Raw genomic sequence first — 16,905 nt, 5'->3', positions numbered from 1 at the left:
CCACGCCCCACTAAGTTTTGTATTTTTAGTAGATACGGGGTTTCACCATGTTGACCAGGCTGGTCTCGAATTCCTGACCTCAGGTAATCCACCCACCTCAGCCTCCCAAAGTGCTAGGATTACAGGCGTAAACCACTGCCTGTATAAAAGTCCAAGACTTTTATATGGCTATAGATAGAGTGAGATGCTATTTATGTAAAATGTAAAAGCACATAAAACAATACTATATATTAATCACTCACCTAAAGTGTTGCAGGGTATTTTGGAGTTTGAGGGAAACAGTGACACTGGACATCTATCAGACCCCCACAATCTGTTAGCTGTAGTTTTCACTATAAACCCATACTATAGTCCTTCCTATGATGCCTTATTTGTAAAGGTAGGTTTTTGGAGGTTGCTATAATAAAAAGCAAGTCCCGTATGAAAATCATTGTGGAATAGGAAGTGAGAGTGGTGGTCTCCAATCTGATTCCACGATTTGAGGTGCTGTACGGTGCCTAACAGTGTACATCCAAGTAGTAAAGTGTGGTTGTTTAAGAATAAAATATTATATTTTTCTTTTAGCTTATGTGTATTTTCAAACAGCTAATAACTTAGGACAAATACTAGTTTGAACTTAATTATTTACTAAATGGAACTTAAGTATTCCTTTTGGTCCAGAGGTACTGTGAAAAAAAGTACTGAGACATTAAGGGTGTCACAAAATGAGGAAATCTGGGAACTTTATTCTTTGGCAAGATTATGTTGATTTTATTATTTAGGATACATAAATCAGTAGTAAAAGTAAAATGGGAATGGGAAGAATGAATACATATGGGCTTCAGCACACTGGTTATCTCTGGGGAGGAGGAAAGTTAGATAAAAGGGATCAATAATTTGTAACATTCTGTTTTCTTATTTGCTCCTGATTTTAAAAAACATTACATCTGCATAATTTGTCATATTGAAAAATACTATAGCATAGCATTTAGAAGTAGTAGTCTAGAATCTCAGCAGCACTGCTTAGCAGCCCTGTGACTTTGGACAAGTGACTTTAACATCTCTTACACTTCAGTTTCCTTATCTGTAAAATAGGGATAATAACAGTACTGACATCATGGGATTTTTGTGAGATTAAGCAAGTTTATATGTGTTTTCTATTATACTATCCTTGTCCTTTTGAAACATTGTATAATTTAAAACATCTTAAAATTACAGTACAACAAAAGAATTTTGAAGATCTCTTGAAATTTATTGTAATTTTATTTGACCAGAATTACATATAACACACTTTTTCCTAGCAGTCATTTGGGGACTTCTTTCCCCCATGTAAAAAGTTTTGTTTTGTTTGCTAGCACAAAACCATGCTAAAATTCACACAGTAAATGAGGTTGAAATAATATATAATTTTTAAGTGGCTACAGCAGTTTATTTGATAAATATAAATATAACTGTTACCATCCAAGTTCATGGTCTACTCGTTTTTATTTCCTTCTTTCTCTTTCTTATGAGATAACAACGTTGAAAATTACTCAACGAATGCACTAATTCAGCCAGTTGACACCATCAGCATATCTTCCTTGAGACAATTTGAAACCGTTTGCAAATTTCACTGGGTAGAAGCATTTGATGATGAAATGACAGAGAAGCCAGAATTTCAAAGTCAAGTGTATAATTATGCAAAAGACAACAATATAAAGCAAGACTCATTTAAGGAAGAAAATCCAATGGAAACTAGTGTTTCTGCAAATACAGACCAACTTGGTAACGAGTATTTTAGACAGCCTCCTCCTAGAAGCCCGCCTCTAATCCACTGCAGTGGAGAGACGCTGAAATTTACAGAAAAGTCACTGGCTAAAAGTATTGCCAAGGAATCTGCCCTCAACCCTAGCCAACCTCCAAGCTTCTTATGTAAGGAAAGTGTACACAATAATATTGTAAAACCATTTGATAAAGAGAATAGTTCTAACCTAGTTCATCTGAGAGCTAATTATAAAGCAGAGGAGGTATGATTGTGATGGTCAGTAAAGCCTGTGGAGTATTAAAGGATGCATTTAAAAAATTGTATATATATATATAATCTGAGACTTTTCCAAGTAGTGTTAAATCACCTAGTTAGCATGAGGGACTTTGCTTCTCTGGGGAAAATGCATTCTGAGATCTTAGCCAATTCAGAAATAAATTTTTCTAGTAAAATCAAGTCCATACTTGAGGATTAGCTCTACCAAATGGTAATTTCTCTAAGGATCAGGACTGTCTTACTCACCCTCTTATGCACCACAGCGTCTATATGGTTCCTTGAATATAATAAGCTTTTTTTACTATAATTTTTTTTCACCACAAACAAGTTTATTAGAGAAGTAAAGAAACAAAAGAATGGCTACTGTGTAGACAGAGCAGTCTGAATATAATAAGCTTTTATATTTGTTGAATCAAAATGGCTGGAAGTAGCAGAGTTTACACTGGTGGAATGGTTAAGAAGAGGAAGGAGTGCAGAGGCACTAATTCATTTTTCAAGAAAAACAAGATTTCTCTGTCATATTGGAATTCTACTGACAAGCAAAAAATACTATTTTTTCTACTAAAGTGAAAATATTAGTTTATCATTTGGTTTATTGATTCCGAGCACACATGTAGTATCCTAAGAGCACTGAAGATACCGACAGTATATATTCTGTGTACTTTCTGAACAAAAAAATTAAAAATACTAGGAATTGGTATGGGAAAATAGATAAAATTCAAGAATAGTATAAGTAATACCTTTTCTCTTTTTTTGTTGTTTTGTTTTGTTTTTGATACGGAGTCTCACTCTGTTGCCCAGGCTGGAGTGCAGTGGCATGATCTTGGCTCACCACAACCCCTGCTTCCTGGAGTCAAGCGATTGTCCTGCTGCAGCCTCCTGAGTAGCTGGGATTATAAGCGTGTGCCACCACACCTGGCTAATTTTTTTTGTATTTTTAGTAGAGACGGGTTTTCACCATGTTGGCCAGGCTGGTCTTGAACTGCTGATCCACCCGCCTTGGCCTCCCAAAGTGCTGGGATTACAGGTGTGAGCTACCACACCTGGCCAATAATACCTTTCCAATGTGAGTTTGATGGGAAACACTATGACTATAATGTCTTATTTACAAGTATGAGCATTTTCATTTTTTTGAAAGTAGATGACAGCATTTAAAAGGACTTTATTTGTCCATGTTGATTTCTGGAAAACAACCTTTTAAAAATCAGCTTAAATAGGGTTTCGCAAGATTGTTCTTTCCTCTTTTCATTGCATTTAGCCATTTTTCATTCAGTCAATAGATACTTTTAGGCATCTATTACGTGGCAGGTCTGTACTACACATCAGGTGATGGTTAGAAAATAGACAAAAAGATGTAGTTCTTGTCTCATGAAGACAACATCCTGCTAGAGGAGGTAGTCATTAATCAATCACACAAATAAATGTGAACTTGCAACTATAATAAGATCAATAAGTTAGGTGAATAAAGTTACATATAAAGTATATGTAGAGCATGTTATATAAAGTTACTATTTATGCTATGATGCTATATCAAGTTACAGATAAACTTGCAACTATGATAAGTGCTGCAAATGTAAGTAGGTTGGGCGTCTATGATAAGGACACTACCCTGATCAGGGAGTCTGGGGAAGGCATCCCTGAAGAAGTGATCATTGAGCTGAGCTCTAAAGGATGGGTAGGAGTTAATTAGGCAGCTATGGGTAGGAGAGCCTTCCATACAGAAGGAAGAACGTCTGCAAACCCTGTGGCCACAGGAAGCATGGTACCTACTAGGACCTGAAGGAAGCCCTGCGTCCAGGAAGATCAGAGTTGGAGGAAGGAGGAGGGGTATAGCAGATGAAGACAGAGAGGTGGTGTGGGTCAGATACTGCTTTAGTTCATTTCATCCTGCTGCAACTATATCACAGACTGGGCAATTTATAATGAATAACAATTTATCTGGCTCACGGTTCTGGAGGCTAGGTCCATAGTGCCAGCATCACTCGAGGGTCTCTGTGCTGTCATTTCATGGTGGGAGGTGGAGGGGCAAAAGAGGGCGAGATCGAGGGAGCAAGTGGAGGCCAAACTAACTTTTATTTTATTTATTTATTTATTTATTTTGAGATGGAGTCTCGCTCTGTCACCCAGGCTGCAGTGCAGTGGCACCATCTTGGCTCACTGCAACCTCCGCCTCCCGGGTTCAAGCATTTCTCCTGCTTCACCCTTCCCAGTAGCTGGGATTACAGGTGTGTGCCACCACGCCCAGCTAATTTTTTGTATTTTTAGTAGAGACGGGGTTTCACAGTGTTAGCCAGGATGGTCTCAATCTCCTGACGTTGTGATCCACCTGCCTCGGCTTCCCAAAGTGCTGGGATTACAGGTGTGAGCCACCACTCCCAGCCCCCAAACTCACTTTTGTAACAAATCCACTTGTGATAACTAACACACTCCTGTGATAACAACATTTAGTCATTTTTATTCACCTCTTACTAGGCCCCGTCTTCCAACACTGTTGCATTGGGGATTAAGCTTCTGGCACATTAACTTTAGGGGATGCATTTAAAGCACAGCAGATATCAAGAGCAAGATATTAGGGCCTTGTAGGTCTCAGTAATGATAGTTATCTTTATCCCAGAACAATGAAAAACCATTAAGATACAAGGTTCTGCAGAAGGATGAGCTCAAAAAACAAAATACAGAACTCCTTGTCTCTAAATTCCAGAGAATTATACAGCACACCACTACAGATACCTTTTTCTGGGTTTTTACTTATTTATTTATTTTAGATACAAGGTGTCTTGCTCTGTTACTCAGATTGGAGAGCAGTGTGATCATGGCCCACAAGAAATCCTCCTGCCTCAGCTTCCCAAGGAGCTAGGACTATAGGCACATGCCACCACACCTGACTGACTTTTAAAATATTTTTTTTGAAGAGATAGGGTATCACTATGTTACCCAAACTGGTCTCCAACTCCTGGTCTCAAGGAATCCTCTCACCTTGGGCTCCCAAAGTGTTGGGATTACAGGTATGAGCCACTGTGCCTGGCCTGGGTTTTGTTTTTGTTTTTTTTGTTTGTTTGTTTTTTGTTTTTTTGAGACAGAGTCTCGCTCTGTCGCCCAGGCTAGAGTGCAGTGGCGTGATCTCCGCTCACTGTAGCCTCCACCTCCAGGGTTCAAGCAATTCTCCTACCTCAGCCTCCCGAGTAGCTGGGACTACAGGTGCACACCGCCACGCGCAGCTAATTTTTGTATTTTTAGTAGAGATGGGGTTTCACCACGTTGGCCAGGATGGTCTTGATCTCCTGACCTCATGATCCACCCGCCTCAGCCTCCCGAAGTGCTGGGATTACAGGCGTGAGCCACCGCGCCCGGCCCTGGGTTTTTCATGTCATATTCATTTCACCATTTCTTACCACAATTTACTGTCTTTTTTTATTTTTACTTGTTTATTTTATTATTATTATTTTTTGAGACAGAGTCTCGCTCTGTCGCCCAGGCTGGAGTGCAGTAGTGTGATCTCAACTCACTGCAACTTCCACCTCCTGCGTTCAAGTGATTCTGCTGCCTCACTCAGCTTCCCAAGTAGCTGGGATTATAAGCATGTGCCACCATGCCTGGCTAATTTTTGTATTTTGGGCAGAGATGGGGTTTTATCATGTTGGCCAGGCTGGTCTCAAACTCCTGACCTCAGGTGATCCACCCACCTCAGTCTCCCAAAGTGCTGGGATTACAGGCGTGAGCTACCTCGCCCGGCCTACTGTCTTTTTATAACCTCCTCGAAACCTGTATCGGCAGCATAAAGTCAATCATGAGGCATGTTCTTCTGCCATTTTAATGTTCCTGAGAGTCACAGAATAATGAGATAATGGTCTAAATGTGGAATAAAAAATATTCAAAAGAGAAGAGACCTTTCCCCCTAAAAATCCAAACTTTTGGCCCAGTAATAACATGTAAAAAAAAAAAAAGAGAGAGAACTTGCAGTCTGTAAGGTAATTGATACATTTATTTGTCTGAATTTATTTGAAGTCAAAGCATCTTATATGTGTGCAGAGGAGTTTGCATAATAGAAAATGGTAAGAGGATGAAAGTTTAATTTTCCTTTTGTCAAAGTAAATGGGATGTATATCTGTCATATACCTACTGCCTGTGCCCTGCTGTGCTGTTAGGTGCTGTACAAACATTTAGCAATTAATACATAGGTATTAACTTTTGTTAATAGGCATTATTATTGGAAGTAGATACTATTGTTACTTTATAGCGGAGAAAGCCAAACAGAGGATCTACTAATAGAATTCAAGGCCAGCCCTATTTGACTTGAAAGCTCATTATCTTTCTACTCGTTCACACTTACTTTGTTTACTATAATTTACAGACTGCAGTTCCTTCAAAAGAAATACAGAATTATGGGGAGATTCCTGAGATGTCAGTCAGTTATGAAAAGGAAGTCACAGCAGAGGGTGTGGAGAGGCCAGAAATTGTCTCAACTTGGTCTTCGGCAGGCATTTCCTGGAGGAGTGAAGCATGTCGGGAGAACTGTGAGATGCCTGACTGGGAGCAAAGTGCTGAAAGCTTACAACCTGTTCAAGAGGACATGGCTTTAAATGAAGTCTTGCAGAAATTAAAACATACTAACAGAAAGCAGGAAGTGCGAATCCAAGAACTCCAGTGTAGTAACCTGTATTTAGAGAAGAGGGTTAAAGAACTACAGATGAAGATTACCAAACAGCAAGTGTTCATTGATGTCATCAATAAGCTAAAGGAGAATGTTGAAGAATTAATTGAAGACAAATACAAAATAATCCTAGAGAAGAATGATACTAAAAAGACATTGCAGAATTTGGAAGAGGTTTTAGCTAACACGCAAAAACATCTTCAGGAATCCAGGAATGACAAGGAAATGTTACAGCTTCAATTTAAGAAGATCAAGGCTAATTATGTGCGTTTACAGGAAAGGTACATGACTGAAATGCGACAAAAAAATAAATCTGTAAGTCAGTATTTAGAGATGGACAAAACCTTAACCAAGAAAGAAGAAGAGGTAGAGAGACTACAACAACTCAAAAAAGAACTGGAAAAGGCCACAGCTTCTGCTTTGGACTTGTTGAAACGGGAAAAAGAGGCCCAAGAACAAGAGTTCTTGTCTTTACAGGAGGAATTCCAGAAACTTGAAAAGGAAAACCTGGAAGAAAGACAGAAACTGAAATCTAGACTTGAGAAATTGCTCACTCAAGTTAGAAATTTGCAATTTATGTCTGAAAATGAAAGAACAAAGAATATAAAACTTCAGCAGCAAATCAACGAAGTAAAAAATGAGAATGCAAAACTTAAACAGCAGGTTGCAAGGAGTGAAGAGCAAAATTATGTCCCTAAATTTGAGACAGCTCAGTTAAAGGATCAATTAGAGGAAGTCTTGAAGTCAGATATTACCAAGGTATTGATACACATTCTAAATCTCTAATGCGGAATTTCAAGAGTTTCTAGTGGTCTGGTGATGCGTATTTAGACGTGGCATTTATATTTGTTTGCAGAAAGAATTATTAAAGAAAGAAACAGATCTCGGCACTTTGGGAGGCTGAGGCAGGAGGATCTCTTGAGGCTAGGAGTTTGACACCAGCCTAGGCAACATAGTGAGACCCCATCTCTACAAAACATTTTTTAAAGCAGCCAATCTGTCATGCATGGTGGTGTGCGCCTATAGTCCTATCTATTCGGGAGGCTGAGATGGGGGAATTACTTGAGCTCAGGAGTTTGAAGCTGCAGTGAGCTATGATTGTGCCAGTGCACTCCAGCTTCGGTGACAGAGCAAGATTCTGTCTCAAAAAAAGAAAAAAAGAAAAAAGAAAAACAGATATGGAAAGGAAAATACACCACAGGTTTGGAGAAGTTTCTTTTGGTTCATGAATATTCAAAGAACAGCTATTCCTGCCTTCTTGTGGTTCTTTTGGTAGAGGTGGCCATTAACCTGGGAATTTTGTGGGTACTCATTGCCAGTCATCAAAAGCATCTTCCAGCAGTTACTTTTTTTTTTTTTTTTTTTTTGAGACAGTATTGCTCTGTCGCCCAGGCTGGAGTGCAGTGACACGATCTTGGCTCACTGCAACCTCTGCCTCCCAGGTTCAAGTGATTATCTTGCCTCAGCCTCCGGAGTAACTGGGATTACAGGCGTGCGCCACCATGCCCAGCTAATTTTGTATTTTTAGTAGAGATGGGGTTTCACCGTGTTGGCCAGGCTGGTCTCAAATTCATGACCTCAAGTGATCCACCTGCCTCAGCCTCCCAAAGTGCTGGAATTACAGGTGTGAGACACTGCGCCCAACCCCAGGGTTCCTTTGAGAAAAGATTTTCTAAGTTGTCTCTCAATCCTATTCAACAAAACAAAATAATATAATTGCATGTTTGGTTTACAAGGCAAAACAAACCTATATCATATACTAGTTTTATACATTTAAGAACAGCATCAGAACCATAACAATATGTTTGGAGAAGCTGTAATATTTTATTATATGTAGTTCAAAAGGCTTTTTTGGCAGTGAAGAACCTGGAAACACATTCTGGAAGTGATAATTTTCACAAGACAGAGCACATCTATTTCAGTTGTGTAGGCCTGCCTTAAAGTATGTATAGTAAAATCTTATTAACTGATTACTTAGAAAGAAGGCTAATATGAACTAGAAAAATGTGTAAGTTTATTTTTTGTATTTGTTTTATTTATTTATCTATTAAGACAGAGTCTCGCTCTGTCGCCCAGGCTGGAGTGCAGTGGTGTGATCTCCTCTCACTGCAACCTCTGCCTCCCGGGTTCAAGCAATTCTCCTGCCTCAGCCTCCCAAGTAGCTGGGATTATATAGGCACACACCACCATGCCCAGCTAATTTTTTTGTGTTTTTAGTAGAGACAGTGTTTCACCATGTTGGCCAGCCTGGTCTCGAACTCCCAATCTCAGGTGATCCACCCTCCTCGGCCTCCCAAAGTGCTGGGATTACAAGCGTGAGCCACCGCACCTGGCTATGTTTATATTTGTTTTAATAACTTGAACTGAGCTGATGTTACCTTAAGATGTCCTTAGTGGACCCTCTTTTATGAATCTGTAATCATTTTAAGTATTCTTTACAAGTAAATGATTTTACTGTTTTTAAGGATTCTTAGGAAAATATTCTTTTCCTAAATTAAAAAAAAAAATCTAAGATCTAAGAAAAAAGGATTATCTAAGCCAGTGGTTTTCAAACTTGAACATCTTCAAAATTCCCTAAAACGCTTGTTAATACACAGATTGCTGGCCCTACCCTAGAGTTTCTGATTCAGTAATTCTGGGGTGGGGCCTGAGAACGTGCATTTCTAGCAAGATCCCAGTTGTTGATGCTGCTGGTCCTGGGACCACACTTTGAGAACCACGGACCTAAGCCACCTTAACTTGAGCTCCTAAGCAAATCATGATGAATTTTAAATTGGTAAGCTCTGAATGAATTAGTTTAATTGTACAGAAATGTAGCATAGTATATAATTTTCTTCAAGTTCCTTATTTTATTTTGATTAATCAATTTCTCTAACACTGAATTCATACTTACTCTGCTTATAGTTTTGCTTTTCATGAACTCTAGTTCTGTTTACTCCAAATATGGTCTGGGAGTATCTGTGAAGTCAAAAGTATTTTTATAGTAATATTAAGACATTATTGCCCTTTTTACTCTCATTTTTCACAAGTGTACAGTGGAGTTTTCCAGAAGCTACATGATGTGTGATGATGTAATTGCTCTCATGGCTGATGGAATGTGTGAAGCAAATATGAGAATCCAGCTATCTTCAATTAAGCCAGCATTAAAAATATTTGCAAAAAATGCAAAGCAGTGCCATTCTTTTCACAAATTTTTTGTTTCAAAAAATGTGGTAATTGTTTTTTTAAAAAATTGTTATTGGTTTGGCACAGTGGTTCACACTTGCAATCCCAGCACTTGGGAGGCTAAGGCAAGAACATTGCTTGAGCCCAGTAGTTCAAGACCAGCCTGGGCAACATGGTGAGACCCCCCATCTCTACAAAAAATTTGAAAAATTAGCCGAGTGTGGTGGCATGCACCTGTGGTTTCAGCTACTGGGGAGACTGAGGTGGGAGGATTGTGTGAGCCTAGGCATTTGAGGCTGCAGTGAGCCGTGTTCACACTACTGCACTCCAGCCTGTGTGACAGTGAGACCCTGGCTCAAAAATAAATAAATAAATAAATTGTTATTTATGCTTCTACATAATGGAGTTATTGCTACTTTAAAAGAATTAGTAAACAAATATTTTAAAATATTCTCAGTTTTAATTTCTAAAGGGATCCTAAGATGAAAAAGTTTGAGAACTATCGCCCAAGGTTTTTAAGGGTGCCATTTTATTCAGCATTTTACTTAAAAGATATTTCAGGTTCTTCATCATTATTTTGACAAATCTGAATTACGTGCATGTAGGATACAAAAACGACACATTCTAATCTGCTCCCGGATTGCTCACCTTGTGAAGAAGAGAGGCTGAATCCTGCAGATATAAAAAGAGCTTCTCAGCTGGCCTCCAAAATGCACAGTCTTCTGGCTCTGATGGTGGGACTTCTCACATGCCAGGTAATAAAACATATATATTAGATATTTTAGTAGGGGAGGAATAAATACTGGGATTGGACTAAAAGAGAGGCAATAAAAGGAATTAAGTTGTGGAAGAAGAAAATGAAGAATTGAAGATAAAATACAGACCCCTAAGCCATCCATCCAACCCTTCTTCGCCCCATGTCTTCTTTCTGCTTATCTTTCTTGAACACCTAATGCTCACAAGCGTAGAGATAGATAAGATGTAATAAGATAAAAAGAACCCTTTATTAAGTACTTCCCACGTTTCAGCGATGCCCTCCCAGATCAGTAGTCTTGTGCTCTGGTCAGTCTGCGCCTAGTGATAGTGACTGTTCACATTAATGAGCTGTTTGCCCAATCTAAAATACCACGTTTGGTTAGGAGTCGGGGAAGGGCAGTGTAGAGTTGTGTACATTAGTAGAATGAAAAGTGAAGTTGCTGTCAGATGAGTTCAGATGCTGGCTTATCATTTCCTAGCTGTGTAACTTGACCAAGTAACCTAACTTCCATTTCAGTTTCCTTATCTTTAAGATGGGGAAATGATGCTTCTGTCCTGGGAGCTTATAAGCACTGCATTTAATGAAAAAAACAATTAAGGGACATGCACGGCCAGGTGCGGTGGCTCACGCCTGTAATCCCAGCAATTTGGGAGGCTGAGGCGGGCAGATCACCTGAGGTCAGGAGTTCGAGACCACCTGGCCAACATAGTGAAACCCCATCTCTACTAAAAATACAAAAATTAGCTGGGCATGGTGGCGGGTGCCTATAATCCCATCTACTTGGGAGGCTGAGGCAGGAGAATAGCTTGAACCTGGGGGGAGAGGTTGCAGTGAGCAGAGATCGCGCCACTGCACTCCAGCCTAGGCGAAAGAGCAAAACTATCTCAAAAAAAAAAAAATTAAAATTAAAAAAATGAAATCTTTCTGTACTAACCCTTTATTAGATGCCTTCTGATAAGTAATTGAGGAATGGAGTTCAATATGATTTTACCTCTTTTGATTTGCTTACTTATTGAAAGGAGATTTGTTTTTGTTTCATATGCATAGTTTTGGCCTCATTTTAGCTTTAGTAAAAACTTTTTCATCTAGCTTCTGAAACTCTTACCCTTAGGACATCATCAATTCTGATGCTGAACATTTCAAAGAGAGTGAGAAGGTTAGTGATATAATGCTGCAAAAACTGAAGAGCCTCCATCTTAAAAAGAAAACTTTAGATAAAGAGGTACTATATTTATTCTTCTTCTAAAAATTTTATTATTTTTAGTGAAAAAATAGTTAAAAGGTAGTGAAGAAGTAACTCTTAAAGTTGGAATCATTTTAAAAATTATTTTGGGGGACCAGATTAGTTTTACTGTGCCCCTCACTAAAGAGATAAAATGTTCAACATTTGACTTGTTTTATTGTTCGTCTGTATGGGAAAATCTCATTCACCTACAAAAAATTTAGTATGATAAATTTTTTCATTTTTGCACTGCACTACTGATTCCTGAAGGGTTGTTTATTTTGACTTTCCTATAGTGATTTCAAACTTCATCCTTTGGAATAACAGAAACATTGAAAACAATTTTATTTCTCAGGTGGCTGAAGGGTGAGGGCAGAGGTTCTTGGATTGTGTCTTTAGTTACTCTTTTCTTTAATTTTTTTTTTTTTTTTTTTTTGAGACAGAGTCTTGCTCTGTTGCTCAGGCTGGAGTGCAGTGGCATGATCTTGGCTCACTGCAGCCTCCGCCTCCCAGGTTCAAGTGATTCTTCTGCCTCAGCCTCCCAAGTAGCTGGGATTACAGGCGTGTGCTGCCACGTCCAGCTAATTTTTTGTATTTTTAGTAGAGACGGGGCTTCACCATGTTGACCAGGCCGAATTTAATGAAATGCAGCCATTGAACTCCTGACCTCAGGTGATCCACCTGCCTTGGCCTCCTAAAGTGCTGGGATTACGGGCGTGAGCCACTGCACCCGGCCTCAAGTACTCTTTTCTAGGTGTGGTAGTATACAGATTGAAGGATAAAATGAAGAGAATTAAATAAGGAAGGTGATAACAGGATGTCAAATTGTACCATTTTGAATCTGAGAGGAATGCAGACATGACAATTTTATCTGGCTAAAGGAATCAAAACGTATTCAAACCTGGAATCTTGGATCATAACGAATTCATTCTGTAACGCTTATCTGAACTGACGTGTTGCGGGTATCCTGAAGAATCTCTCCGCCTCCTAGCCAGCCTGTAGAGGACAGGACCAAAGTATGGGCACAGTCATGCAGAGAAACGGCTGGCCTCTACTCCTCTAAACAGCTTTCAAAAATAAGCCCAACTGAGGTTGTTACAAAAATACAATTTCAGGCTGGGCACAGTTGCTCATGCCTGTAATCCCAGCATTTTGGGAGGCTGAGGAAGGCGGATGGCCTGAGCCCAGGAGTTTGAGACCAGCCTGGGAAACATGGGGAAACTCCGTCTCTACAAAAAATACAAAAATTAGCCAGGCGTGGTGGCACACACCTGTGTCCCAGCTATTCCGGAGGCTGAGGTGCGAGGATCACCTGAGCCCAGAAAGGTTGAAGCTGTGGTGAGGCAAGTCTCAAAACACTGTCTCAAAACAAACAAACAATAACAACAAAAAGCAAAAAAAAAAAAAAAAAAAAAAAAAATCCCCCAAATATTTCTTTCAGATATTTATGTTCTTTTGGTTAATTTTTTCTGTGTAATTACTGAAGCATTGACAGGTGATATGATGTCTGCAGTTTGATTCAGTGAAGGGGGATGGAGGGAAGAGGGCAGTGATTGAGGATATAATGACATTGACCATTAGCTGTTAATTATTGAAGCTGAATGATAGTTACGTGGGGTTCATTAAAGTTTTTTCTATTTTAAATATTGGAAAATGTTTGCAATAAAGAATAAAAAATATTTTGCACACCACACTTCACTAATCAGTTTGAATATTGGATATTAAGATTATTATTATACTGAAGGAATAAATAAGAAATGATTATAAATTATGCCCAGATTTGGCTAATTTTTTTCTTTAAGGAAAAATTTTAATAGCCTGACTGTAACAACAATCATTATGTTAGGATAACTCCTTGGAGACCCCAAGACCACCCCCAGGTTTGATGATTAGCTGAAGGACTGTGAGTCGTCCTCACAGCTATGACTTACCACAGCAAAGGATACAATGCAAAGTCAGCCGAGGGAAAGGCACAGGGGCATTATCTAGAGAAAGCAAAACTCAGGCTTCCAAGAGTCCTCATGGAGTCACATGGGATGCATTTCATTCCCCCAGCAATGAGTTGCAACCACAGGTGTGGAAGTGTCATCTACCAGCGAGGCTTCTTAGAGACCCAGTGCCCCAGGTTTTTATCAGGAGCTGTTCACATAAGTACCCTCTACCTAGTGCGTACCAAAATTCCAGACCCCTGGAAGGAAAGTAGATGCTCAGCTTTCTTTCCAGACCCCTGGAAGGCAAGTAGATGCCCATGCTTTGGGCAGTAGGTTAAGCACCATAAGCCATTTACATCAGAGAATGGTGGAAAACTTCCTGCAGTCCAACTTTCCAAATGCCAGTCATGGGGCAGCCTTGCCAGCAGGCCTCTCTAAGCCTAGCAGTCTTAGACCTGCTGTGTGAATTCTTTTCCTCACAAGAGCTATAAAAACATATTTTTTGTATGTTTTTTGAAGACTGTTAGACTGCATGGTTTGATTTTTTTTTTTTTTTTTGAGACAGAGTCTTGCTCTGTCGCCCAGGCTGGAGTGCAATGGCGCCATCTCAGCTCACTGCAACCTCCGCCTCCCAGGTTCAAGCAATTCTCCTGCCTGAGTCTCCTGAGTGGCTGGGATTACAGGTGCCAGCCACCATGCCCGGATAATTTTGGTATTTTTAGGAGAGACAGGGTTTCACCATATTAATCAGGCTGGTCTTGAACTCCTGACCTGAGGTGATCCACCTGCCTCAGCATCCCAAAGTGCTGGGATTATAGGCATGAGCCACTACGCCCGGCCCGGTTTGATTATTTTATTATAAATATTAGAGCGTAGTTGTATTTTCTCTCTAAAATACAGAATGTTTTCCTTTTCTTAGCTACTGAAACATAAAGATAGAATCACAATCTTTAGAGAGTTAATTGCTAAGGAAAAAGCATTTCAAGATCATGCTATTAAGGTGAGCTTAATATTTACTATGTACTATCTTTAACATAAAAATATACAATTTCAGGTATTTATGTTCTTTTGGTAAATTTGTTGAAGTACTTCTAGTTCTAAGTTCTGCACTTTTATTATTCCAGCCACTGATAATCTCTTTGATTTTTAAACTAATAAAGTATTTATTGTCAGGTATTCCAAGGAGTATGAAATGATTGAAAGTGAGAACAAATATATTTAATCTCAGGTCATAGACTGTGATTCAGATGAAGCCAAGAGTATCAGAGATGTACCTACCCTTCTGGGAGCCAAACTGGATAAGTACCACAGTCTAAATGAGGAGCTTGATTTCTTGGTAAGAAAGACCTTTTTTTACCTTGCTATTATTTTTATACACATTATTTTACTAGCAAGTTTAAGAAGTTATCATCCTTCAAAAAACTGGCTTATAAAAAGGGTCACACACTGGCATCATGGCATTATTATTTACCCACAATAATATAGAATCGAAGTTTGCATTTTGGGGTTTTGAAATTTTAAATATTGTCCTACCTCGTTTCTGTTAAGATTAATCAGATTTGTTTCCTTCCAAATGCAGAAATTTAAAAAGTGCTGTTTTTTCACAGTAGATGAAGTACACTAATACTGTTGCATATGCTGCAGTAATAGCTGTGTGCAACAGCCATGGTTAAGGTATGCTTCAGGCAATAACACTCATAATGTACTTTAGATGGTATTGTAAAGATAAAGGCAGATAAAATAGGAAAAATATGTTAGAAGAAAATGAAAATGTGATCTTAGAATCTAGATACTTATAGAGCAATTTAGGAATTCAGTTGGATCTCACTAAAATGAAAATGACTAATTAACATAATGAATTTTTATAGGAGTTAATTAGCTAAGTCTACCATCATATTTTTTAAATGATTAAAAAGCAGCATTCTATACTAAATTCATTACATACAATTCACCTTTAATAGAAAAGTGTCTAATAACGTGAAGGTTCAAAGCTTTCCTCTTTTGTAATTTTTTTTTCATAAGAAGTAATTATTGACCAGGCGCGGTGGCTCATGCCTCTAATCCAAGCACTTTGGGAGGCTGAGGCGGGTGGATCATGAGATCAGGAGTTCAAGACCACCCTGGCCAAGATGGTGAAACCCCATCTCTACTAAAAATACAAAAAATTAGCCGGGCGCGGTGGCAGGCACCTGTAATCCCAGCTACTCGGGAGGCTGAGGCAGGAGAATCGCTTGAACTCAGAGGGCGGAGGTTGCAGTGAGCTGAGATCACGCTACTACACTCCAGCCTGAGTGACAGAGTAAGACTCTGTCTCAAAAACAAACAAACAAACAAACAAACAAAAAACCAGTAATTATTATTGACTTCCCAGAAAAGATTAAATAAGCTAATCACTAAGGAGCTAGAAAGCGAAACAAAACATAAACCCTGGTACTAAGGAATCTAGAAAAGAAGATAAGATACATAAATAACTGTTTATCAGAAGGAAAGGGAAAGTTTTTAGAGAAGAGGTACAATGGCTGGCATCTAACCGAGTGGATACTTGTCCGAGGACTGGAAGAGATTATTTCTAAATGCAGGTTATGAAGGAGATGGCAGTTGGGTCTTAAAGACCAGTAAAATTTGGGCATAGGGAGCTAAGAGGACAGCACTCAATACATTCTGTTGTCCATTAGCAGTACCTATGCTTCAGGCCCTGGTGATACAAAGATGATGAGAGTAAACAGTAGTGTTCCCAGCAGTGGGAGCTGGAATGGGAACAAGGTCACAAATGGCAGTGTCAGACACACCTTTAAAATGCACTATAGGCTTTGATGTACAAACCCTATCTCAGAGTATCCAAATAATTGATGAGGGAGAGTCCTTTATTGAAGAATGTAAGCTATTAAGAGCTGAAGAAAAGATAAGTTTAGAAAATTATATTTTGCACTCCTGAATAAATTAAGGAATGTAAGCAGTTATCATAATGGCTGCGAAAACCTTTAGGTTCAAGATTAATAAGGAGTTTTTAATGAATGAGTCATATTGACCAATACTTGAACACACCGATAAATCTCAACCCCACTAACGGTGAGACAGGCAGACCCCTGCCCCTTGACATGGTGCAGAGGAAGCACACAACACCCTCCACAAGGCTTCTCACCAAAACTGCTGAATCCAAAAGCTAGCTTCTAGACCTAA

At 39.1% G+C, this 16,905-nt stretch overlaps 1 protein-coding gene across 2 annotated transcripts in view; it reads left to right on the top strand.

The window, feature by feature from the left end:
* Window positions 1-16,905, top strand: part of CAGE1 (cancer antigen 1) — a 63,155-nt gene that overhangs the window by 9,250 nt on the left and 37,000 nt on the right. The window contains exons 4-9 of one of the 2 annotated variants that reach the window (XM_008972533.3): window positions 1,492-1,901; window positions 6,351-7,409; window positions 10,421-10,570; window positions 11,684-11,794; window positions 14,645-14,725; window positions 14,954-15,061. In XM_008972533.3, coding sequence (XP_008970781.1) covers window positions 1,492-1,901; window positions 6,351-7,409; window positions 10,421-10,570; window positions 11,684-11,794; window positions 14,645-14,725; window positions 14,954-15,061 — 1,919 coding nt within the window. The remainder of the gene's footprint in view (window positions 1-1,491; window positions 1,902-6,350; window positions 7,410-10,420; window positions 10,571-11,683; window positions 11,795-14,644; window positions 14,726-14,953; window positions 15,062-16,905) is intronic. The other variant, XM_055113161.2, reaches the window with a different exon arrangement.

Source organism: Pan paniscus, chromosome 5 (assembly GCF_029289425.2).
Source record: "Pan paniscus chromosome 5, NHGRI_mPanPan1-v2.0_pri, whole genome shotgun sequence".
Classification (NCBI taxonomy): Eukaryota; Metazoa; Chordata; class Mammalia; order Primates; family Hominidae; genus Pan; species Pan paniscus.
This window is presented reverse-complemented; position numbering and strand designations above follow the sequence as displayed.